Source organism: Chelonoidis abingdonii, chromosome 23 (assembly GCF_003597395.2).
Source record: "Chelonoidis abingdonii isolate Lonesome George chromosome 23, CheloAbing_2.0, whole genome shotgun sequence".
NCBI lineage: Eukaryota > Metazoa > Chordata > Testudines > Testudinidae > Chelonoidis > Chelonoidis abingdonii.
The window spans coordinates 6,578,685-6,605,613 of record NC_133791.1 but is presented as its reverse complement, the minus strand read 5'-3'; the positions used below and the strand labels follow the sequence as shown (position 1 = coordinate 6,605,613).

Sequence of the window (26,929 nt, the reverse complement as noted above, 5' to 3'; positions counted from 1 at the left end):
TCCCTAAGTGCATGACCTTGCACTTTTCACTATTATATTTCATCCTATTACTATTACTCCAGTTTACAAGGTGGTCCAGATCTTCCTGAATAGTATCCCGGTCCTTCTCCGTGTTAGCAATACCCCCCAGCTTCGTGTCATCCGCAAACTTTATTAGCACATTCCCGCTCTTTGCGCCAAGGTCAGTAACAAAAAGGTTAAATAAGATCTGTCCCAAAACCGATCCTTGAGGGACTCCACTAGTAATGGATAAGGCGATACAGTCCAGTCTATTAGTTTTCCCAACAATAGCGCCAGGGGACACAAGACGGGACAGCAGGAGATTCTATGCTGGATTACCTCAAAATTTGGTTCTTTACCAATTTAGGAAACTTACCAATTGACTATACCCAAGTCCTCCCTCTGGAGGTCGGGGGCTTGTGCCACGCTTAACTCTTTGTTGTTCACTTTTTGCTGGCCAGGTTGGAAACATGGATGGGTCAATAGGAAGGGGAGTCTCTCGGAAATACTCATGCTTCAAACCATCTTCAGCAGTGATTCTTCTGCCTGGATAGTATGTCAAGAACCTGAAAATTATTCAAAGGGATAGAGTTTAAAAAAAAAAAAAAGGGCAAAGAAAGGGGGAAAAATATACAGGCATCCAGTTTAAGATATTCCCATTTTCTGAAAAATTTTTTTAAAAGTAAATAAAAACTGGAACTTAAAATCAGCTAGTTAAATTAAATTATTTTTCAGGGGTACCAATACTATCCACACTCAGCACCACTAAAGCCAAAAATAATCCTTTTTGAAGATAAATTTGTTGAGTTGTAGAGCATCACACACCTCAGGAAAAGCATCTGGACGAATGAGAAGTCAGATATAGCTTAGAAAGGATCTAAAGTGGTTCAGTTAACACAATTTTATATGCTGCTTCACTCTTTAGTAAAGATGACTCTTACGCAATTCTGTAATGTAGCCTGACAAGTCAATTTGTGGTCAACTATTTCAAGCACTTAACAGTACAAAAGGTTTGTCTATTGTGCCATATACCAGGCTCAGCAGAATATGACTGTGATACTGCAAACATTTGGAGCGAGAAAGAGAGATTAGTCTCTCTGACTTAAATTATGTGTGTAAAGTTAAGCTTGTGCAGGACCACGGCCTACATACATGCAGCCTGCACTAATGATCTCTTCTAAGATATAAACCCACATTAACCAAAGTAAGTGTCAGTTATACAACACTGCACTGACAACCATCTTTACTAATTTCAGTGTAGCAGCCATCTTAATCTGCATCCGCAAAAAGAACAGGAGTACTTGTGGCACCTTAGAAACTAACAAATTTATTTGAGCATAAGCTTTCATGTAGCCCACGAAAGCTTATGCTCAAATAAATTTGTTATTCTCTAAGGTGCCACAAGTACATCTTTACTAGGACAGATTTTGTCTGGTTCCTTGGCAAGTTACTTAAGGGATTCAAAGTAATATTGTTATACTCATTCCAAAGAAAAATAAGAAACAGCCGATTGGCATGTTTAGTGGCTAAATTGAGAGGACTGAAAATCCTCTTTTACGAAGGATGACCGAAGACTTTCCATAGGACTTGGTACCTGAATCTGTCCTTTCCAGGTACATATGCATGGCATGAAATCTAGGAAAACTTTCTGGAGGAAAAAAACCCTTCAAGCCATTGCCAGCATCTTTTAAAAAAAAAGAGCGGGGAGAGACAGGGAAGAGAAGATCTGGGGTCTACAGGTAGAACTAATTATGAAGGCAACCAGAACAGATGATTTAACAGAATTGACAAAATACAGATTTTTTTTTTCCCCCCTAGGTTTCCACTTCCCTCAAACGAATTCTAAGATCTGTTTCCTTGTCCTTCCCATCCCCTCCAGTTTAACTGTAACATTATGACTTCACTGTTGATATCAATGGCCATCAGTAAGCTGCAAGAGGGAAGACTCACAGGACAGGATAATTAAATGCAATATGAATGATCTAAATTACTACTGGGAAAAACAAACATATTTTAGGACTCCACTGTGCTGGCAGAGCCAAGGACTGGAATAATAATAAGTGTTACATGTCAGGATTCAGGTTTACTAGGTGTAACTATGTGAAGGCCAAGAATAGAATTTAGGGAGTTGATAATTCAAGATGTGAGATACATCAGTCTCATCTTCCTGAGAAATTAACCCAAAAGACAGCCTTGTCTTGATGCAGGACTGGAGAAATTCTCCACAATTATAAGGCTGTAATAAACAGGTTCTTCCACTATTCCAATAGAAATTTACACTTACTTGTTCATGAGATCAAAACCTGGATCAGAAAGGAGCGCCCCAAACCTCTTGCGCAAGTTGTTATAGGGATATTCTGTGAATGTCATCTTCTTTACAGCTGGCAGCTCATTGTACCCAGGCCAGATTTTCTCACTCGGGGTACCCAGGTCCTGCAAATCAAAATATTATTTCAGAAGAACATACACACCACAGTGCATCTTTCTTGTTCCTTCCCCATATATGATTTGATAAATATCAGAACACATAAAATAAAAGCACAGTCTTTAAGAACATATTGACCACATGTATATGCTGAACAACAAGAAGGCTCTGTTATCTATATCAGAGTTGGGAGGGGGTGTTTATTTGCTTACTATATCCTTCTAGAGCAGTGCTGGGCTACAATAATTATCAGTGACTCCAAGAGTATCAGTTACCTTAAAAATTTTGTTAATCTGGTCAATATCTGATTTTCCTGGAAACAGCGGTTTCTGAGTTAACAGTTCTCCAAATATACAACCTACTGACCACATGTCTATTGCAGTGGAGTATTCCTGAAAATAGATAAAATGTACAAGTTACAGGAGGAATTATTTTACAGGACACAGTTTGCCAGCCAACTCAATGATGATTTGACTGCTTAGCTTACTGTACATTATAATTATTTCACCGCACGTGAACCATGCATATTCTCAAGGAAAAGTTACCATGGATGATAAAATAATTACTTATTATACACATAAACACCACATACTGAAATGTGACTCTCACGAAAATGTCACCCCTTTTTCCTCATCCCATGTTGAGAATCATTCCCATCACAACTAGCAGAGGGAGCCCTAGCCACTGCCCTGTCATACATTAGCACTGTGTTCTGCATTTGACCCCTCTGCCCCAAGAATAATCTCAGTTTAAGGGGCAAAAATCTGACCACAACAGTAGAGCTCTCTTCCTAAACAAAAGTAGTCTTTTCACCTGTAACAGCCTGACATATTGCACAGCCCGATTAATAAGATAGGATGAACGTCTTGGACCCAAAGCATAGGTTCTCTCTGACTCTTGCACCATCTGCTTTTGTAATTCTTGCAGTATTTTTTCTCCCAACCTACATTCTACTAACCAGCCCACCAGCTAGAGTTTCATAAAGGCCTCTTCCAAGCCTGCAGTATGGATCGGCTAAGCAGCAGGTAGACACAGTGATCAAAGTGGTGCCAAATGTTTTGCTTTGCTCTTTAAACCAGTGCATCAAGCTTTCACATGTTGTAGAGAAAGGGAGTAAGATGCCCACCCTGCTGTCCCCTCCCCATCTCCAAAAATCAAGCAATCCTGTTCCCTATATGGCTCTGACGAACACCACCAATCTCTAGCAGTAAAACTCTGGTAGTTCTCTCCTATTCATATTCCAAAGTAGTATAGTTACACCCATCAACCTCCCTTCAGAAGCATGTAACCTTTCAGTTCATGGGAAACCAAACAAAAATTTCTCCACTGAATTAGCAATTACAGTATGGTTTCAGATCCATATTTTTCCATCTCTAAATCTAGTATGAAAAATCATCCTTTGTATGGCAACTACAAAATAAGTAAGGGAGGAAAAATCAAGACGCTATAAAGAATAATTGCCATCTTAGCTCAGAGACGGACAGCAAGAAACATACCTTAGCACCAAGTAACAGCTCTGGTGCCCTGTACCACAGTGTCACAACTACAGGTGTATAAGGCTTCAGAGGTGACCCATACTCTCGGGCCAGTCCAAAATCTCCAACCTGAATGAGAATGGATTATCATTAGCACTATCCACTAAAAAACGTGCATTGTGCAATCATTTTCCCCAACCCTCACTCCCTTAAAAATAGTTAAATTTGCAAGAAATTAGCAGAATAAACCACTGACTTAAGTTAACCTTGTAAAATTCTGCTTCCTCACTCATCCAAGAACAGTAATTTACTTTGACTGGTAAGGCAAATATAATTTTATTTCTGACCATCATGGCAAAGGTCTAGAAGATTTTCTCCCTAGGCTGCTAAATTTTCAGGGCAGAAAAAAAAAAATCAGTATTAGATGGTGCTAATTGCAATCACATAACAGCAAAATTTCACAGAGTGTGAAAAAGAGCGGTCTTCTTCAGGAAACGAAACAGCACGTGCTGCACACTACATTAATACCCGAAGGTTTCTGAATAATAGTAACTTTGTAATTTTGTCTCTGGATATTAGAACGGTGAAACTGAGAGACTGTTATATCCTGACCCTACTTGTTGCATACCCTTCCAATATTTTTTTTTAAATAAATTAAAAAATGTGTAATCTGTCCCCAAGCATGAACACTCACCTTTTAATGTTATTTCCTTCAACAGGAAGAAAAATACTACAATTTAGCACTTATACAAGTACTTTCCAATTAACATATTAAGTCTTACAATATCCTTGGGGGTTAAAAAAGTGTTATCCCTATTTTACAGATGGAAAAATTCAGGCACAGAGACTAAACAATTTATTTAACATCACAGATGTAGTAAGAAGAGGGCCTGAAACATAAGGCCTTGTATTAGAGGCCTGAGGCTGGGCTAAGGTAGTTAAAACCTTGCTGATCTGAAGCAAAGTCAAGTTGTGAGCAAGAAGCAGGCCCTGCTCACAGAATTTGGCAAGAATAGGGCCGATATGGCAAAAACACATACTTCTAAGAGGTGGTAGGCACAAAACACTCAGGTAAACACATTCCAGAAGGGTGGTACCAGAACATCCCAATAACCACATTCCCCAAAGACAACAGGAACATGTGGACCAATCTTAAGGATAGAGTCAGGATGACTGCATGATGAATAGAGATATTTTGATTGAACCAACGGGTACAAGGCAATGGGTAGCACCCTAGTACATCAGAAGGTGGCAACCTGATACGTCAGAGGGTGCCGCGTAACTTATTTGTATTGGTGTCTAAAGATGCATCTCAGAGGGAATGTCTGGCCTAGGGGATAGTGGAAAGTCCCGACACGAACTGAGCCAGTCCAGTGTCACGAGCAAACGTGTTAGTGTACCTGTAACCATTGAGCTGGGGCATTAGCACTGTGCTTCGTTGGCAATAAACCTCACCAAGTACCTTTGCTACGAACCAGGTCTGTGGATTTATTGGGTAGTTCGTGCGAGGTCTGTTGTTCCAGCTCTCTGCACAGAGCTGGGACAGCGCACGGGAGAACACCTCGCCCCCCCCAAACAACTGACAACACCACATATGGGAAAAGAACCCTGATCTGGCTCCTAGGTATGTTACTATAAAAACTAGACAGTATTTCCCTTAACCACTAAACCACGTTTGTTTATTAGTCATTTCCTGGTATAAATCCTACAACCATGACAGGGCAGTCTCTGTATCTAATGGAAAATTTTATTCTATTTTGCAACAGTAGGTTTTCTTGCATGCTACAGCTGCAAGAATGGAAATGCAACACACTATTCAGATATTAACTGCTATCATGCAATGAAGTTCAAGGCCTTTAAAAAAACACCCACAACACTGAACCCTTACCTTTAAAATGCCTTTATGACTCAGCAGCAGGTTGGAGGTCTTTAAGTCCCGATGAAGTATCCAGTTGTCATGAAGGTGCTTGACTCCACGTAATAACTGAATCATCAAAGTTTTCACTTCACCTGGAAGGATGAACGAAAGAACCTTGTGTGTTCAGTTCAAAGATGAAGTCTACTAGTACTATGGTTTTTGAAATAGTTAAATCAAGAGCATAGAACAAAACATACATAACCAAAGTAAGTACTAGTTATGCATTTAATTATTTAAAAAGAACCAGCATGGTTTACAGGATTAAGGAGAAAAAAGCAAGGGCCTTTATCAATATGGACCGAATCCTGATCCCACTGAAGTCAATTCAAAACTCTCAATGACATAAATGGTATCAAGATTTGGCCACAGAATTTTAGCACAAGATAGTGAATGAAATGTGTTCAGTTTAGTGTTTATAGCACAACCCATGCAGAACAGGCATTTCTCACTATGCCTAGGTGACTGTCAAACAAATCAGATAATGCTAACATGGGCCTAAGTTAGCAGAGACAACGGAATTGCTTTTCAAGGGTACAGAGTAATTCTTCCAGGGGCATCTGAGGAAGTTCACACTGTGCTGCATATGGTACAGTTCTGGATACAATTAGTTAAATCTCCAAATATTTAATTTTTCAGGGACTAATCTTGTTGCATAAAGTTAAGAGAATGAAGTCTTTAATACTTGTGTTTCCAGTTTTCCCATGACACCTAATATTTGAAGTGAAATAACTAAATCAAGTAAACCTGCAACCCTAATGAATCAATCAAGGAAACTTCTCCATCAGTTTATATGTTTGCTTCATCATCCATTATCATATATGTTGCAGTAGCACCCAAATGCCTGACCTTCATCAAAGCTACATCATGCTAAGGGCTGCATATATAAAAGAACATAGGCTGCAATTTTCAAAAGAGCCTAAGGTAGTTGCCTACCCAAATCACATTGAAATTGAATGGGAATTGGGTATGACACTCCCGATAGGCTCTTTGCACATCCAAACCATAGATTCTTGGGATGCTCGTATATTATAGTGATGGTCACTGATCTAAGATTCTAAATAGAGAGGCTAGACAGGTAGAAAAAAGAAACATTCCTGTTTCAAAGAGCTTTCAGAACAAGTTCCATCTCAATGACCATATTCTGTCCCACGCTAAGCCAAAAATGTGCCAGTATAACTCAGGGACATATTATATTGATGTTCTTGTAATTCACATGATTTTTGCTTGGAAAGTTGAAGGAGGCTAGGAAACACAGTACCTGGTAAAAATGGCTGTTTCATCGTTTCCATCAGACTCTTGAGGTCATGTTCTACATAATTCATTACAATATAGATTTTATCCATATTACTGCCCACAACAATTTCCTAAGAACAAATACAGCATATTATCAAGGAAACCAAGCAATATTTATAAGCAGTTAAGGATGGCTCTCAGGAATGTATTAGCAGGTGGAAAAAAAAGGGACAGCAAATTTATAAAACTCACAGGAAATGTATCACACTGAAGTATTCTAGACAAGTTCATTTTTTATATGTTTTAAACAGATTTTATAGACAAAAATGAACTATTTGATTATACAAGGCACACAACTGCATACTGAAAGAAACAAGTTCTAATGAGCAAATACTGTACTTAAATCAGACCATTATAGGGCATTTTAACAGTCAAAGAGTAACACTTCAAGAACAAAATGAATGTTAATATACAAGTATTGGTGGTCTTACTCTAACAGTGACTATATTTGGGTGCTGTGCTTTCAGAATGGTGTTTATTTCTCGTAGAGAGGTAATGGGAAAGCCTTCTTTTTCCTTTTCCATTTTCAGTCGCTTCAGAGCCACAATTTCATCTACAAAGAAAATAATATCTTAAATAAAGAACTCAAATTAAATATCTAATCAAAGACACGTGAAGAGGGCACTTCTAACAGCACAGTAAATATTTTACTGTCTTTTTCAGTGGAAGTCCTTATCCAGGCATTATATCAGCTTTTGTGTTAAAGACTGGACTAGACTGAGGTCATGGATAAGAATAAAACCCAAAGCAATTTTTCCCTCATATCATTTTCTAGGTTTTATTATAGTCCAATAAAACACAAATGGAAAGAGAACAAACAAAACTACTACTGTACTATATGATTTGCCTCTCATACAAACATTGACTTTAACTTCCCAACAGTTGCTGGAAGGAAAAAAATGCATCTTGGGTTAAATTCACCCCTCTGAAGAAGGCCAGCACCACTTAATGCCTCAAAATATTAGTGGGAATTATCTGCATTGTGCTAGCACTTACGGGTTCAAATCAGGGGTCAGGACCCCACTGCGCTAAGCACTGTAAAGCACATACCAAAAAAGGCGGTCTGTGTCCCAAAGAGCTCACAGTGTAAAAGTAATACAGGATTTAAAAGAGGGATAGGCTTTATGCTAGCCCCTGCAGAGGTGAATTTTTTCCTGTATGAATTAATTTTATGTGGCGAGAATATAAAATTAACAGTTGAAATGTAAATCATTAGATAGTAAAGTACCCCTATTTATTATTTATGTCAATTACAGCGATCAAAGATATCTTTGGCATGTTGTGGTGTTGACTTGCATAGACTCAGAAGTGAGTGAGCACTTACAGTCAAGCCGCCCACGACACCTCTCCTTTTGTAAACCATTTCAGAGAGTAATGTTAAGGTCAGCCTCAGAGGAAGGCCACCTGCCATGTAGACTAGAGGAGGAAGTGGCCATTGCAGCTATGTAACACAAGGAATGAATTTAAAGAAAATAATACTTTCCATTTGTATAATTCCTTTTCAGAGAGGATTTTAAAACACTTAAAAAACCAATGAATTCTCACTCTATCCCTGTAAGGATGCTATTACCCCAAACTTGCAGATGGAGGAATTTAACATTTAAGTTACAGCAAGTGAGTGGTAGAACTGGGAATAACTATAAATCCTGTCTCCAAAGTCTTCTGATCTAAATATCAGAACGAACTTCCTCTTAAACTGCTCGTTTTGCTCAACACAACAAAAGTTTACAAATTATAGGGGTTTTTTGTTTGGTTTTTTACTGTCTGTCAGATATATTTTAATATGTATATAAATTTTAAATTTATATATCTACATATGAGCCTTCTGATTTCCTTCAAACAAGAACTAATGATGGACTTCAAAGCAAACTATAAAAGTGAGCTAACCACAAATTTCTGTAAAGAATGTCCACCACACAAACCACTTCTTTTATAAAATCATTTAAATCATTTTCCATACCTATAATGACACTCATTGGTGTGTCTACATCTAATCAATTGACCGATCACCCTGCTATGCTCAACTAAGTCTAGTAGCTCAGAAGCACGAAATCTCTACCTATAGGGCTAAAAATCAAACTCTTGTCAACAATTTCTACATGACTACATCTAATAAAAAGACACTGAATATCTTTAAAAGAATCTTATTTCAAACGCACACCACACTGAGGGGCAGGAGTCACTCATGAAAATAGAGCAATAACAACTAAAAATAATATTTTAAACTGTCTTTCTTATTAGTGGGGGATTTAGAAAATGATTTTGCCTTAGACCATAACTCTAACAATAAAATCTGGGAACAGAGTAGGTTAAAGCACACACTTATCCAACTATTCTCCCACTTCATTATATCAGAACATTTGATACAAGAAGGGATAGACTGGTCTTGTGGTTAAAGATTAGGACTGAGAGCCAAGAAATCTGGGTTATATTTCCAGCTCTACCGCAGTTTCCTGTTATGTTCCTTACAGAGTTATTGTATGGCTTAATTCTTTCACATTTTTAAACACTTTTAGGTCCTGGGATAAAAGACTCTACAGAAATGCAAAGTATTATTAAATTAAGTTTGCACAATGTTTATACTTAACTTCAAATTTACCTTCCACAAAAGACTAACTATTTTCGTATATTGAATGACACCCTCCTCAAAGTTCAGAGTTTAGTGCAGATCCCATGCCAAGCACTCAGGATATCTAATAAGCTAGCACAAGTACGTAACATGACATCACGACATCCAACTTTGGACTCCCTTGTTTAACGCTGTATACTGCATCACCCACTGTACAAGTACTTTTGTTACATTTCATTCAGATTGTTACCATCGTCTTAATGCTTAAATTGTCCACTGCACTAACACTGGAATGTAATATGTTGATCATAATGCGGAAGGTTAATATTGTTCTGAAGAAAAAAGATCTCCAGAAGAATTTCAGCATCCACAGTACAAAGCAGGGAGAGCACAAAGTGATTATGTTGCATGCAAGAGAATATTCAAAATAATTAGCAACTTCAAGCACCGGTGTTTGTTTTCCAAACTGCAGATCCCTAAAACATACAACTTCCCTGTGGATCACCAACAGGTGTAGCCCTAAGATGGGTCACTTAAGTTTTTTTAATATTACATAACACTTTGCCCTTAAAGCTTAATAAGTATTGTGAAAACATTATGAGACCACTTCATGAACCCAACATTTTTAGCACTGTTTTAAACAGGCACACTTGTACCAACCAGTTTTTTTGTCTTTTGCCCTGTACACCACACCATATGTTCCTTCTTCAATCCTGTTCAAACACTGAAATTCCTCCACACTACGACATCCCTGAGAAAAACAAACAGAAATTTAGTCACTAAGATTTACTTTTTTAAAGACATATAAGACATAGTAAGGCAGACTTTTTATGAACAGTTTGTTATCCCAGAAGACTACAAAATAGATCTATGCCCAGGAAAACTATATTTTTTTTTGTTCCAAAGCATTTTTACCTAGTACTCTAAGAAAGTGTCCTTTCAGAACAAAAACTAGGTTTAAAAAAAGATTAAAATATTCCAGTTCAATAGTGCGTAAGCCTCACTCATTTCTACAGATGCTGAAGAAATGAGGATTTCAGTCTCAGCAGCAGAGGACCTAGCTCAGCACCTTAGATTGATGTCTCTCAGGCAGGCCAATGAGCTGCATTTGCATTCCCTAAGCACACGCTGATCTTAGCCATTGACAGCAAAAAGAGATAGGATCATATTAGTCTTCACTGTCCAGATCAGTTTCTCAACAATCAGTTCGGCGCTGATCCCTGAGATCTCCCTGACACAGTTTAGGAAGGCAGCAAGCCAGACCCCAGTATCAAAAAGGCTGAGAAACACTGGCCTAGATACTTCCTCTTGTTAAAATAAACGTGGCATAGTAATATACAAATTACTTCCCATTTTACTTTTGTGTAAATGTAAAACATGCATAGATCTAGATCAAATGCTCAGTTACAAATGTATTATGTGTATATCAGTATTCTGCATCTTTATGAGTCATATGTTGCTGCACTAGTGCACAACATTGCAATACTGATCTGATGAGGTCTATCTAGTCCACTATTCCGTGTCTGGCAGTGGCTAGTAAAAGTTGTTTCAGAGAAAGATGCGCACACAAAAAAAACCCACATAAGGAACTATCCACAGGGCAAGTTTTTTCCTGAATCTCAATCAGCTGGAGCTTTTGTTTATGCCCTGAAGCATGAGTTTAGATAGAATAAAAAAGTGTAAGAAATATAATGTACCTGTAGATGTTCTCATTATCCATATAAACGTTCAGTCCTTTTTTTGGAATCCTATTAAACTGTAGCCTTGATGGATATCTCGTGGGAATGAGATCCATAGGCTAATTAGATGTTGTGTACAAATATTTCCTTTCATCTGTTTTAAATTTATTGTCTTTCGGTTTCATTGAACATTCTTTTTGTATTATGTGAAAAAAGCAGGAGTGACAAACTATTGGTTTTATAAGCTTTTGGGGGCAAGGACTGTCTTTTTTTCTGTATTTATACAGCGCTGAGCACCTTCGGGTTCAGGGCCATGACTAGGGTTCCTGCGTGCTATGATAACAAACAACTTATTTTGCTTACCTTCTCAGTTCCCTGTTTATTCATCTCCTCTATAAACTAAAAAGGTTTCCATCTCTCCTCATAGGGACATCTTTCCATTCCAATAAACATTTATATTACTTGTGAACCCTGCCTATACCTGCAGTAGCTATTTTCAAATGGGGTCACCAGAATATCTTAATATCCCAATGTATTATATCCTTATTAAAAACTAAAAGTTTCAACTTGTTTTCACACACAACTTTTAAAATTATTATATGTGAATATTTGATTGATGGAATATGTGCCTGGGGTCACTTGACACCACAAGATGCTTTTGGCTGACCCCACGACGGTTTATGCGCATAATGACTCTGTCATTGGGCAAATGCACTGGACCATATGACATAATATTATTTTATATCCAAGATGCTTTTGAGAGTACATATATCATTTTATGTCACTATTCACGGAAATCCCATCTAAGACATTCTGGAGCACTTGGGAAATGATCCTGACCTGCAATGCAGGAAGGTACTTGGGTAGCTCTTGTTTCAACTCAATGGGTGATGAAGCTGGAGAATCAGGAACATAATCTCCTTCTGTCATTGCATTGGAATGTGGGGTCTCCTCCCCCACTTCCTCCTCTTCTCCTTCACTTCCAGCTGAATCTCGATCAAACCTTGACTCTGTAACTTTAAAATTTAGAATCAGTCGTGGAAACATGCAGCCATTTGGAGTGTTTGAATTAGTTTTAGATGAACTAGTGAGCCAATAAAATTGTGATCATAAAACTGAGATACTAAAAATCATGGCACACAATTTGAGTGTCATGTTAAGAGATGACAAGGAAGGTATTTAAAGAAGCATGATTCTTTTTTCTAAGTTTGGGGAGTATTTCATGAGTTTCGGTTTAGTTCCTTCAATACATTTTCAGGGTTAAATATTGCACGTTATAAAACTAAACCAGTATATGAACAGAATGCAAAAGAAGATAGATTCAACTTTAATCTGATACATATCATACATGAATTCTGAGTACCAAGAGGATGAGGCCCAATTCAAAATCACAGCTAGAACATTAGGTTAGGTAAGTTCAGATCCAAACTCCTCTGTTGACTCTTACAACAGGCAAACAAAAAGCCCTTGGATTAGAACTCTCCCCCAGACTTTGGGGAAGTTCTGATCCAGGGTGTATCTGCTCCTGAGTACAGATGACCCACAGTACCAAATGGTGTGGTGGATTATAATACTGATGAAAATCCACTAGCAAGTTGATTTTAAAAAGCCATGGTCATTTCATTCACAAAATACCATTTTATGCAAGATTTCAACTTAGTCCTGCAGTAGTAATATCCCCCCTACCAACCAACAGTATTTCTTATACAAGCCTACTTTTCATAATCAAGTCCTGGCAGACTGGAACATCTTGAAACCCTTTCATGTTCTAGACAGTGCATTAAAATCCATAGTTCATGAAACAGAAAAGGAAAAAACTCCTACAACCAAAGCCAATGTTTGCATCTTACCAACTGGAATGTGATTTCCATTCTCTTGCTCTTCTTCTTCACTCATTTCTTCTTCACTCACCTCTTCTAAAACACAGAATGAAGTCCAACAGAAAAAGCTTAATATTCTTCTGATTTCATGTACACAGATGCTTAATACAGTAACCTAGCAATATGAGTGTTATAGTATAATGCAGAGGTCCCAAAACTGTGGGAAGCACCCCCCAGGGGGCATGGAGGAACACTCGAGGGGGGTGCAGCAGGCCCAGGCAAGCCCCCATTAGGGTGGGGAGGGAGCATCACCCAGTCCCACCCCTAGCTGTGCTCTGGCTTCACTCCCAGGCCTCACCCCAGCCATGTTCCCAGCCTCAGCATGGCTCTGCGCCCAGCTGCAGGCCCAGCTGCAGCTCCACTCCTGGCCCTGCCCCCACCTTGACCCTGGGCCCCAGCTCCATTCTTGGTTCGGGGTCAAGGCTGGGGTCAGGGGTGGGAGCGGAGCCACACCCAGCTGCGGGCACAGCTGCCAGCCCCAACCGCAGCCCAGCTGTGGCTCTGCTCCCAGACCCATCTCCAGCTGTGGCTCCAGCCTTGGCCCCCTTACTCCTGTCCTTATTCCCGCCCTCCCAAGCCACAGCCCTGATCCCAGTTCTGGGGGGAGGGTGCAAACAGGAGTAAGGGGGGACACAACCCTCAAGTTTGGCAACCACTGAAATAATGCCATTTCAGCAGTTTTCCGGGTCCTGCTCACTATGATCTACTGATCTCTGTTTCAGATGGTAAGCAGAGTTTCTCTGACAGACACACAGCTGAACTAGATTAAGTGAGCCTCAAAACAGGGAAACACTAACACTGATGGCTGCTGTTTCTGCTTATTTTCTTCAATTTTACATTATACATGTATAATGTAGCTTTAAAAATAGGTTTTAAAAATGCTTGACTGTTGGTGAAAATGTGGTGCATGAAGAAATTTCATATACATATCTGCTATTCATGCCCTAAAATGGAAGTTTTGGAAACAAATATGCAAGCAAGTTAAAGTGTTACTGACTGTGATTTAGGGCTCTATTGTAATGACTCCCACAAAAAAATCAGTGACACCTGAAACAAACAATTTATAGCCCCACGATTAGTGGCAGTCAGAAGTTATGTTGCAGTCACAGGAAGGAAGAAAGTTCATCCAGTGACATCAGCTTAGCTTAAAAAATTAGAAATTATTGGTGACAAAAAATTCAAATAACTCTTAGAAAACTTCTTCAAATTGGTGGTTACTTTTCACTGATTTAATAGAAAAACATCCAGCAGTCAGGCCCACATTGTTGTGCTCATTTTTTCTTTACTAGTTAATGACACACAGATAGCAATTACTAGACTTGCTTAGTTAATTTCTTTTGTATTATTTCCATTTTTTTTCAAAAATGAAAAAAAATCTAATAAAATTTAAAGCAAAAAATAATCAAGAGATGGTAGAGACTTCTCTAGTCCATCCCCCAGGCTAGTGTAAGACTGTTCCCTACAGAACATTTGATAGTGTCCAACATGGTTTTAAAATTACTCAAATGATGAGGCTTTCAACACCTCTCTTAGAAAGACAAATTATCTCCAGAACTGTCCATCTTGGCTTCTTAGATTGGTAACTTGTCTATGCCCTCATATAGAAAGACTAAGATATTACCTGTCCCAGAAGTTTTAGGTTTCTATCCATCTGTGACCAGGAAAAAGAGAAAGTGGGCAATGTAAAGCTGCAAGCACAAAAGTGCTTTGGGTGAGCATTGTTGTGGTCATGTTTTATCACTTACCAGCTGACTGTTCAGACACTTCCTCAGAATTGCTTCCTGTCTCCTCCTCCTCCTCCTCCTCTTCTTCCTCCTCCTCCTCCTCTTCCTCCTCCTCCTCTTCTGATTCTCCACTGCTAGATTCTTCCTCCTCTTCCTCTGAACCAGATCCAGATTCTGTCAAGGGATAAGCAGAGAACACACAAGTAACTAGGTGCACTCTCACGTGAAGGATCTTCTCACAAATATGATTACTTCCTAGAGTAAACTCTGTGTATTTGATTGTGTGTAATTACCTCCTGACGAAGACTCTGCTGAGCTAGTTTTTCTCTCACTGTCACTGATGTCTTGCAAATCTGAAAGCAGGTCTCTTTCCTCTGTTTTCTCCTCTTTTACTGAGAAGCAAAAAAAAACAGACCAGTTTCTAAGTATTACCTCTACTTTATCAAGCACTGAACACACAAGAACCCTAGATTATTATCTTCTTTAATCCCTTGCCAAATATTTCAGTCATGTCCAGCAGAATGTACCCGCCGGGCTATTGAATGTACTTGGTATAGCATTACATACTGTTGATTTCAATGGTATGTAACTTTAAGAACTGCAGTGCAGCAGGATCAACACTGCAAGAGTTGAACTGTATTTCAGACTTTTTTTTTTTTTTTTTTAAAGTACACCGAGTTATTAATAAACCCCACTACATGAACTGTGAGGAATGCACAATTTGGTAATGAATGCTGTAAATAAAGTACCATTAGAGCACAATTTCACAAATACAAACACAAAAATCAACATCACTTCTGCCTATTCACAGTAGCATGTACAGTGACTACAATCATTTTTCAGGTTTACAACAAAATAAAAACACAACTGAACTTTAACCAGAGAATATGGTTATTTCAATTTCTGAATATTTTTTGTTAATAATCAGAGCCTCTAAGAATGTGGAAACCCAAAGAGCTAATTGTATGGCTTGGGAGCCAGACTGAACTTTCCAAGCCAGAATATTACCTGAAGTGTTTTTTTTCTTGTACAGGATGAGAATCATAGTAATATTTAAACTATACTGCAGTTTCTGTAAAGTTGAATTAAGCCTAATAAGCTTAATTATTCAATGGTTAGCTCCTTTCTCCTCAAAGTATTCAAGGGGATAATACAAATGGTGGCATTTTAGTTTGGGAGGGAATTAAGATACAAATGTAAGAAAAGAGTCAGAGGTCATTCATCAACGTCAAGAGACTAAGGCATTCAAGCATAGGCAACATTGTTATATAGCATAAGTAAGGCTGAGGCTCATTTCATAGCACAGGCCACATTTTTAATCCTCAAAGTTAAGAACTATCACTGCAGAACTGTATTTATTTTGCAGCGGATGTGGTACATGCTTGCAGGGGAGATAAAACAGGCAAAAAAGTACTCTAATTTGGCACAAACGTAATATTTTGGTATTGGTTAGAGTTTCTACCAGCATAGGTTACAATGCCCTTCAATTCCTGCAGTAACTCTGGGGAAAGGACCGCTCTGCTGAATACCATGAATGCATATCTGTCTGGTCTGCCCTTATCCTTTTCAAAAAGGGGCCTTCTCTGCTTCTTGGTCACTTCTATCAGCATAATGTCCTCCAATGTAAGGAATGCCTACAGAGGGGCAGATACAATTACTAACCTGCATCCCCCGCCTCTGTCCCCAAAACCCTCTACACCATATAAGCAATGGCACAAACCACCAAACCATGCTGTCCAAACAAAAATAGTCTTCCACTCCTCAAAACATCCTTGAAGTAAAACACAGTTCATTGCAACAAGGTCCACAGGCACAGGGGAAATAAGGTGAAAAACAAGTTACCATCAGAAGCCTCTCCTGTGACTAGGAAGAAACTATGAGGATGGTCTTTCAAAGTAGAGGGGAAAATATTTTATCATTGCTGCCAGAGAAACCGAACTAGGACCCAAAACTGCATGTTAATTTTATCAGCCCCTCCTCCCCCCCTTCAGTTCCTTCAGGTGCCAGGCTTCTCAAGGATAGGACTATTATCAGCATCTGACTGCCTGGCTAACCTGAGGGGGAAGAAATGCAGGGCAAAAGTGGCAACCTCTTGAGAGCCTCCTGGAAGAGATACCAGAAGAGGAGATCAAGCAGCTGCTCGGGGATGAACTTTTCTTGGAGCAGCTTCACTCAGTGCAGCACCATTTCTGGCCTCAGGTAAGAAGCATTGTCTGGTGGGAAACATTCTGCAAACCTGGGATGACCAGCAGTGGCTACATAATTTTAGGATGACAAAGGCCACTTTCCTAGAGATTTGCACAGAGCTCATCCCAGAGCTGCAGCCCACCAACATGAGAGCTCCCTTAAGGATTCAGTATTATGTGACCATTGCCACTTGGACACCTGCCATCCTTGCTTGCTACCAGCCAATAGCTGAGGTACAACAGCTGACTTCCAAAGCAAAAGCCACGTGGCAGCAAGATCTCAAATACATCTCCATCTCCTTCTGCATATTTGTTGTTGTCAGCATTGAGATGTGGAGCACAGTTCTGTTCATGCTGGCTGACAGCAATCTGAAAATAGGGCTGGCTCATAAATAGAAACATGAATCGTGATGGCAGGACTGGTCATGGAAATTTGTGAGTCTGAGTTCATATCCCAGAATTCCAGTTGCTCCCAGATGGCTTCTGCTATGTAACCCAATGTGCTGTGAGAGAAATCCCAGAATGCAACCCAGCAAGGCAAAGCACCATGGGATACCCTTCCAGAATGTGCATGCTTACTATGAAGAAAAGTCCCTGGCAACTGGACGTCATGATTTAGATTGAAGTAATAAACAGCTGTATGTATGGACACAATTACGGTGAAATACCTATTACGCAACAGTCAATGCACCAAAGTTCAGTGGAAAATACACCCTCCAGTTAAACAAGGGCATAATAAATGTTTAGCGAAATCCGTGAGCATTTCTCAAGACTTGTTATTACTAAAAAGGAAAGAACGATTGAGTTTAACAGCATATTATATGGGGTCCCTGCAAACATCAGCAAATCATCCAGATAATAGTTTAATTGTCATACCTCATTCATACTTTGATACCATGTCACCATTTGTATCTCAAACTGAGTGATACTTTCAAGAAAGTATCACAGAATTCCTTTTAGCAGCCAAAATAAAACCCTTTCCCCCTCCCCCCTTTTCCCCAGCAGGCCCTTTCGACTGTCATGCAATGGCATATTATCAAGTTTAAACACTACCTGGCTTCCTGCCATCTCCTTGCTCAAGCTTCTCTCTTTGCTGTCGTAATGGGCTGCGACTCCAGGTTCTTATTTTTACTTTGTCTCCATAATCTTCCCTCACTGTTCTATGATGTGCAGAAACTAGTGAAAGAAAAAAACAAAACAAAAACACATTACATTTTCCTGCTACTAATTACAAAGGTTCTCCTCTTTTGTGGCAAGCTATCTGAGGCACCATTTTTATTTCTTTTTTAAAAGGAAAAGAACCCTAACTGCACCTCCAAACAAAAAACCCCACAAAGGAGAGAGAGAGAGACTTTGGTGATAGCTAATGATCTGGATAAGGACTTACTATGTCATTCTAAAAGGGAATGTAGCGGTATGAAAAATTAATATATATTTGGGCGACATATACTGAGGCATCATAACTTAGGGTCAGAAGGTCCAAATCCCTCTCTTTACCACTCTCCGAGACCACATCTGCAATATTACATTCGTTTCACAGTGCTCATTACCAAAACAAAGTAGACAAACTGGGGGAGGTGCAGAGAAGAATTTAAGAGGCAGGAGGGATTGATTCATGAGGAAACATCAAACACTAAATAAGGTGAAAATGGCTAAGCAATGACTAAGTTGGAAGACAGGATAATTGTCAATGAATACTCGAATGGTGTAAATATCAAGAAGAAAAAGGAATTGTTTAGCATGATGAAAGACAATACAAGTAAGGAGTAACAGGGATGAAATTAAGAAATATTTTAGGCCAAATATTTGGAAAAAAAATTCAGAAAGTGAGACCTCCAGGACTACAGAATAGCCTTCCAAAGAGAGTAATGAAAGATATAGAGTATTTTCCCTTCCATTGCCTTTCTATGACAGTCATACACCAATATTTGCAAAACTGTACTAATTTTTTCACTTTTCAGTAAAAAGGTTTATATGTCGATTCCAACATTCTTATAACCTGTTCTTCCATTGATTTGGCCAAACCCCTTTCTGTAACTACATTCTTTAAGTTTATAAAGAGTGTGCGGCAACTTGGGGACAAAAGGTGCCACATGAATTTAATATAGTATTTCATACAGAAGCCTCATAAGAAACATACAGTCTACAGAAGCCTCATAAGAAACATACAGTCTATCAGCTGCACCCTCTAGAGAGATGGCTTTAGGTAGATCAATCTTTGACCACTGTAATGGAATCTATATAGGTATTTTAATGCCATCGTTGCCATATTGTCTTGGCAATTCTTAACTTCCAGTTACTAGAGCACTTTATATTATTGAAATTGAATATTCAATGTAAACATTTAAGCTACACTAAACTGTGTACAGTAAATTTCATTTACTTTTTCTCATGAAGTTTAAGGGAATGCTTAAAAAAAATTTCTGATTTTTTTCAAAATCTCAAAAACATTTTGATTAATTCGAAGACTCTCTGGTATCACAGCGATGGGCACAGTATAAAAACCTAAAGAGAGACACTACCTGACAATACCCTTTTAAGTATATCTGAAGTTTGCAGATGTCAAAGCAGGTAAATGTCATTATCCTAATTTTCCAGGTTGGGAAACTGCAGTATAGAGATGAAGTGTCTTTTCCAAGATCAGCTAGCAAGCTAGGAGCAGACCCAGGAACAGAATTTAGGTTCTCTCAAACTCAAGTCTAGTGCTCTATCCACTATACCACAATGCCTCTCATCATACAACTACCACACAATTTGGCATACATGGCAATCTGCCTAAGAATGGTCCAGGACTGAAATAGCAAGGGTGCTGCAGCTGACGACTGAGATGCAGTGGCAAAGATGCACGTAAGGGACACTTGGATAACGTCTCACTGCAATTTTCCTGGCTCGCTTTCAGAAGCACCAAATAGAGGGACATTGGAAAAGTTATTAAAATGCAAATCTCTATCAAAATGCTTACTCTATGCCATTAACAATGCTGCAATAGCCCACATTTGTGTGCGGGCTAAGCTAACCATTCTCTCTGACATTGGCAGCAGAAAGTTCCATACCATGTTCTTTAATTTCCTCAAGTTCCTAAACATTCTGTCTTTTGGCCAATCAAGATTCTTAAAAGGCTACCGTCTCCCTTAGCGTAGTACAAAGTGCAAATGAGAGACTAACAGCATGAGAACTGATTACAAAACAAGAGTCACAGTAAGGTAATACTGGCATCCAAGATAAAACGCAAATGGGGAGTGTCCTTATTTTCTCTGGTGCCTCGATCTAGGCACATATCAAAAACACTTAATCCCTCATTTTAATCAATTGTCACCTAAATGTATGATGTAAAATATTCTGCAAACGAAACATTTCAGGTCCAGTTTGACAACTGTAAGTGGAAATCAATGACCAGTAAAAAAATTTATCTTGTATGTAAATAAAGAACTGGTAAGGATACATTGTCTACTGAAAACTGACTAATGGCCTGCTTCAATACCAATAGGTCTGAGTTCCACAGTACAGAACATGCTACACAAGATCAAAGACCTTGCATTGTTTATCCCCATGTGTGGTTTTGTCCTCTTGTTCATGATTAATAAAGAAGCCAGACACTCACTCACTCACTCTCTTTTTTGAAATATATAGGCCAATGCCAGGGTTTTAAGAGAGATGTTTGTTTTATCTAAATTCCCCTGTTGTTCCATTTAACACCCCCTTTTACTGTTTACACTGAGCTAGTTACCTTCTCGTCTGGCCTCCCGTTCCTTGCGCCTTTCTTCAGCTCGCCTTTCCCGTTCTTTTAGTTCCCTTTGCTCTTTTTGTTGCTCTCGCATTTTTCTCTCCCGTTCTCGTTTTCGCTCAAGCTGCTCTAGACGATCCCTGGAAACATTCATTTGCCTATTTTATATAATTGAAGTCTGGGCTTTTGTTTTTGTAATCTAAACCTATTACTATTCAATAATAGACTACTAAGTTATTCAATTTCAGCGCCAACTAGCAACAAAACTGTGATATCATTGTGTACTTGCCGATAGCATAAGCAGTCCTTTAAAGAAGCAGACATTAATCTTTTAAAACAGATTTGCTCTACTCTGCCTTTCTTTATCAGTTGGCACAGAGTGTTGCGACTACCTTAAAATAAGGTTCTGTGGTCTGTCGGAATTTAAATAAAAAATAAGTAGGCTTAAAAAGCTGATTTTTTAAAATGAGCCTTGGAAGCCCACTGTATTCTACAGAACTGACTTGTTCCCCAATTACTCATTACGGCACAACAGTACCAAACAGAGTCTTTAGCGTTAGAAAGATATCCGGTAATGAAACCACTTCAAACGGTGAGATCCCAGCCTCTATGCAGGTGACATCCCAGCCTCTTATTACACCACATGTTTACTGGGGTAATGACACTGATCTAACTGAATTTCTTTGGGTGTTGCAGATTAAGGTTTGGTTTTTTACCTCTCCCTCCTGGAATGCTCCCTAGCCATTTCCCTCCTCTTCTGCCTTTCCCATTCACGTCGAGCCTTATCCTGCTCTTCTCGATGTCTTTTCCTACGTTCATGCTCACGTTCCTTCTCTTTTACCCTGGCATGCTTCCCTAATAATAAAGATAAAAATAAATGCTAGATTGTTACAATCAAGATGTTCCTATTCTTTAAAAGAAAAAGAAAAAACCAGGGTAGAGTAAAGCACTAATTTTAAGGGTTTTGTGGTTCTGGTCCTAGTATGTACTAGTAAAATCCTGACCTAGAACTGTGTTGTAAATAAAATTAAATAAAAACTTGCATGTATCACACTCAGTGTTAAAAATACAAAGTTTACCAATAACAGAAAAGCAAGGTTTATTATTATGTATTACTTTATAGCAACAGCATGTTAGGAGCTTTATGGATCGGTATAAAGACAAAGGGCTCAATCCTGCACCACTGGAGTCCTTGGCAATTTTAAACTGGATTTCAAAGGCAGCAGGATCAGACTAAAGGTCCCTGTCACAAAGTGGTTTCCCTCCTCCAGGGTGAGTGGGGAACCAAACATACGCACGAACACCCCTTAACTGGATTAAATGTAACAGAAGAAGTGAAGGAGTCAGACATAAAACTACTGAACAAGAATTCCTATGAATTTCACATTTCTTTTTCAGAATGTTTTACTCCATTTCCTCCACCCCAGCTCCCTAATCTCATCCACTTGCTTGCCCCCAAAGAGTTAAAGAAGACATAACAACAGACATTTACTATGATTGTACAGTGCCTTGCACAATATGCCCCAACCAGCTTGACCTCAAAGAGCTAGTGCAATATAAACGTTAAACAACAGCTACAATACCTCCTTCTGCTGAATGACTACGATGTCTGCGTTTCTCTTTCCTCTTCTCATCTTTCCTGTGATGTGCTTTTTCCTTCCGTGACATTTGCTGTGGTGGTTTGATAGCCAAGGAATCATCCTCCTCTCCTCTAAAATGCAATTTATATGAATAAGCACAGGAAAGTAATAGGTAATTTAGAATAAGTGAGTATGAATTGTTACTCCTTTTCCACCCTTTGTGAGAAGGAATAAATATTTAATCTAATAATATTTAGCACTTCCATAGCACCTTTCATCTGAGGAGTTTGGAGCATGCTACCAAAATTAATAATCCCTCACAACCTCTTGTGAGGTAGGGAGGTATTATTAAATTGCTTTTAACAGATGGGTAAACTAAGATATACAAATCTCAGGGACTCAAGGTAAGTATCAAAAAGAACCCAGCAGACCTGCCTTAATCACAACACACAGAGAACATTTAGATTTTATTGCTTCTAAGGCAACGTCCACATCCAGAAGCATTATCTTCCTCTATTCTTACCTATCTTCCATAGAATCTTCTCTCCTGTAAGGTGAATTCCTGATTGTTATCTCCATACGGTGATCTCTCAGCTCCCCCTCTTCAAGGGAATCCCGCTTTGAATCCCGATCATCAGACTATGGTAAAGGGGGAAGGAAGGATAAAAACAAATTGTAGTTAATTTCTCTTGCAGTGAGCTATATTTTTTTAAACGGATGTTTAACTCCACTGCTGGCAGTAAAGCCAAATGATCTATAGGACACTCAACAAAAATCAGTGGTTTATGAAATGTACAGACTTTAATTATAGCTATCACACAGTCAAATGTAGTTAATATGTTGTAATATCTGAAGCAATATAAATTCAGTCTACTTGAGTAAAACTAAATGCAAAAACTCAAAAACTATGCTGATTTATGGTAGTTTTTTAAAGACAAAACCTTTCAACAAATAATACAAACAAGTGATAATGACACCTATAACAACATCTTTTTATTTAGAATAAGCAAAAATTATTTGAGGCAAAAAAAATTTAATCATCTGACAAAATGGGCCCAACATTTTTTCTGTTGCAATCAGGAACAGTTCTAAAAACAGGAGCACTACAAAATTTCAAAAAGGCCAAAATAGTCTGATTATACTGCAAGAAAAGCTTCCAATTAACCAGGCTGATTTCTCAGACTTTTCAACAACTGTGAAGCAAAGTAAAAGACCTAGTGTGTTACCAATCAGGTTTTAACAAAACACAACATTTTGGTAAGCTTTGACACTTAGAGATAGTGCTCACCTGTTAAATATGGAAGTACAAAAGAACTTCATTGATAGTGATAGAGGAAGCCTTGTTCTAATGGAAAAATGAGGGGAAAAAAATTAAACCTCCTCACTTTAATTAGAACTATTTATTTACAAAAAGACAGCTTACATTTTTAATGCGTTTTATCTCTGCCTTCTCTTCTTGCTCCTTCCTTCGTTTTTTTTCCTGAAGAATTTCATCTAAAGTTTTCACTTTCCAAGAGTCCTTTTCATCACCCATTTGAGTCAAAACGAACTGAAATAGAACACCACATTAATGGTGGTAGATGTATTTGAAATATAATATATTCAATGCTATTGGTTACATCAATGTTTTAGGTAAGTTTTAAACAAACTTTTGATATACAAATAAACATTTAAAAATTATGATGTGATGTGTCAAGTTTCACAGAACCTTAGTAAAGAGAAGTTAGTTAGCATTCGACTTAAGCTACACCAAAATAAGCTTGGTTTAAAATCAGAGTATTCACACCATTTGTACAATAGTTTAAATTAAATTGGTTTAAAAACCAACTTAAGTTAAATCAGTGCAACCTCTGCAATAGTGCCTCATATCTTGCCAGTCATGATGATCCAAAGACACCTAAACATGCTCGTCTTATGGTTTATTATTTTAGCGCTGTGAGGCTGTGGGAAAAGGTAATTTTCTGGGATTGCACGATTATTTACAAAGGCTTTGAACCTCATCTGTGCTCGAGCTGCTGCTGCTCTGTCACCAGCACAGTCCTTTCACTGCAGTTCATATGCCACGTTATTCGATTCTGCTCTTTCTGCCTTTTTCAAAATGAATTTGATGGTAGTGAATAAGGCTAGACTGATAACTATAGTTTTTCATTCATCCAACACTACAGACATAGCAAGGACATCCCGCAATTACATGTCTTGGGTTTGACCAGAAAACATATTTTAATTAAAAGGATAATTCTGTCTCTTCAGTCCCATTAAATGTTTGGCCTGTTGGTTGAGACTGTCAACAAATATGTCAGTACCAGCAGTGGGCACATCTCTACAAAGAGCTCGACTAAGACCCACTAATCAATTTCATTTAGGTAACATAATAGCCATCAAACAGTAGCAACGAGTCTTGGTCCTTTTCAACCTGTTTTTATTCCTACTTCACAGTAGTCTCATTGGCGGCATATATTAATCCTCAGTAACTAGGTGAACAAAATCCTGTTTATACCACAACTTTTAAAATGTATTAAAGTAATTAGTAAGGACAGCAACCACAGTACAAATTTAAAAAATAAACATTTTATAACAATGGGCAAACCCTCCTAGGCAGGCGGTCTTCAGCTAAACATAGCTCACTTTAAAAATGATTCAAATCACAGTACAGGCACATCTTTACATAGTTTCAAATGTGTATTTCAATTTTCAGAGGCACACATGGCTAAAAGCTAGTTTCATATGTAAAGTCCCACTAGTAGAAGTGGCTGAAATAGTCATAAAAATTCAGAAGTGAGCCTTCTAGGAATTTGTTGCAAAGCTGGGCACGTTTTTGCATTTATGTCTGTCACCACAGAATAGGCACAAAATATTTTTCCCCCAAGACGGGTGTGTGAAAATAGGCCAGATGAAGCTAGAAAATGTCAAAATATTTTTTGCCTCTTCACACTGCCCTTGTTAGCAATCCTGGTATATTATACCCCCTCGGGCTCTGTTATCCAACCCACAATTAATCTGAATGAGTCACAGACAAAAATGAGACTCTGAATGAAGACATCTTGATTTAGCATGCTGTTTATTAAACGGTACTATATTCAAATACTTTTCAAATTTGGGTCATTTTGAAGTAAGGTAGCAAGGGCTTCCAAGAAAAAGAAAGAAGAGAGGTCTCTGCAGGTTGCTTGGGAAGAAATTATTTATACTGTATATGATGACTTTGCAGAGGTGGTAAGGAACAAGGACAATTTTTTCCTCCTTTGTAAAAGGGTAGTGGAAACAACATTACAACCAGTTCATGCTATGATTCTCTTGTGGGCTGTGCTGCTTCAGGCTTTGCCTACATAGGAAAATGTTACCGGTTGTAACACACCTATTACTCCACATGGACCCTCTTATTTCAATATAAGTGTGTCTGTTTCGGGTTAGCTTGTCACTGGGGAAGGAGCTTAAGCTATACCAAAGAAGCTGGAATAAGTGTGTCCACATAGGAGGTCACAGCCATATGACTATATCTATTTAAATTCGTACCTTAGGTTAAACCAAAAGACTTCCCCATATAAATAAAGACTCAGTGCTTGGCCTTCCATGGATGCTGCCTTCCTGCCATTTATTACCTTTCTTGAAAAGAATGATTTTATACTATGCATGAAGAGTGCCTCACTATGTACTATGTGTAGCACACTAAATTTACACACAAGAAGCAACAGTGTGTAGGCAATGCAAGCCCTACCGCCATCTGAATCCTCCTGGCCTCACTTCTTCAGTGGCAGGATACATCCAGGTGTGTCATTAAGTTCTGTTGGACCCTAGACTCCCTGCCAGTCAGGATTAAGAGCCACAAAGCAACCACAACTATGTTTCAGATACCCCTTCTTGGAGGCGTCTAGGAACTTCCCAAGCAATTTCCTAATACACAGGGTCACGGTTTGATAAATTCTGAGTGTGACACCAAGGTCCCCCATCTCTCCCCACACTCCTGTGCAGATTTACCCCACAATGTAGCACTCTCAGCCTATCCCCTCATTCTCCCAACTGTCTCACTCGCCGGCTCCCCCTGCCCCCATCAGCCTCGCCCCCTCACCAGTTCCCCAAGCTCCTCTACCTCACTGCTCTCATCCAACCTCACCCCCTTCACCGGTCCCCAATCTCTAACCCCCCCCTCCCCTCAGCCACCCCAACATTAGGCCCCGGCGTGAGCCTCCAAGCCTCACTTGCCCCCACAGGCTCCGCCTCCTCACATCAGTCCTTGGGCGCCCAACACCCTCCTCCCAGTCGGCAGCCCACTCCAGAGCGAGCCCCGCTACTAACACAGGACCCACGGGGGGAAGCGACTAGCACAGCACTCACCGCCAGCACCGCCCGCCGCCGGAGACTAAGGAGAGACGCTACAGCGCCAGCCAGCGCGGGACAAACGCGTCACTTCCGCTCCCCGGCGCATCTTGATGACGTATGCGCGGGACCGTGGTGCAATTGGCCCGGCCATCGATCTAGGCT

General features: G+C 39.1%; 1 protein-coding gene across 9 annotated transcripts in view; it reads right to left on the bottom strand.

Moving 5' to 3' along the window:
- Positions 1 to 26,874, bottom strand: part of LOC116824630 (cyclin-dependent kinase 11B) — a 35,926-nt gene extending 9,052 nt beyond the window's left edge. For 2 of the 9 annotated variants that reach the window (XR_004373668.2, XM_032780041.2), the window contains exons 1-19: positions 26,783 to 26,855; positions 23,877 to 24,002; positions 22,977 to 23,092; positions 22,457 to 22,584; positions 21,590 to 21,728; positions 20,877 to 21,013; positions 18,203 to 18,325; positions 15,257 to 15,355; positions 14,985 to 15,137; positions 13,210 to 13,275; positions 12,200 to 12,375; positions 10,341 to 10,431; positions 7,543 to 7,664; positions 7,077 to 7,182; positions 5,789 to 5,910; positions 3,922 to 4,029; positions 2,701 to 2,817; positions 2,285 to 2,433; positions 377 to 566 (exon numbers count right to left, since the gene is read on the bottom strand). Coding sequence is in view for 8 of the 9 variants with exons in the window: in XM_032780041.2 (XP_032635932.1) it covers positions 377 to 566; positions 2,285 to 2,433; positions 2,701 to 2,817; positions 3,922 to 4,029; positions 5,789 to 5,910; positions 7,077 to 7,182; positions 7,543 to 7,664; positions 10,341 to 10,431; positions 12,200 to 12,375; positions 13,210 to 13,275; positions 14,985 to 15,137; positions 15,257 to 15,355; positions 18,203 to 18,325; positions 20,877 to 21,013; positions 21,590 to 21,728; positions 22,457 to 22,584; positions 22,977 to 23,092; positions 23,877 to 23,987 (2,253 nt within the window). In the remaining variant the exon portion in view is untranslated. Of the gene's footprint in view, positions 1 to 376; positions 567 to 2,284; positions 2,434 to 2,700; positions 2,818 to 3,921; positions 4,030 to 5,788; positions 5,911 to 7,076; positions 7,183 to 7,542; positions 7,665 to 10,340; positions 10,432 to 12,199; positions 12,376 to 13,209; positions 13,276 to 14,984; positions 15,138 to 15,256; positions 15,356 to 18,202; positions 18,326 to 20,876; positions 21,014 to 21,589; positions 21,729 to 22,456; positions 22,585 to 22,976; positions 23,093 to 23,741; positions 23,799 to 23,876; positions 24,003 to 26,782 lie in introns of all 9 variants that reach the window. The other 7 variants (XM_075060251.1, XM_075060249.1, XM_032780044.2 and 4 more) reach the window with 7 other exon arrangements.
- Positions 26,875 to 26,929: the final 55 nt, after the last annotated feature.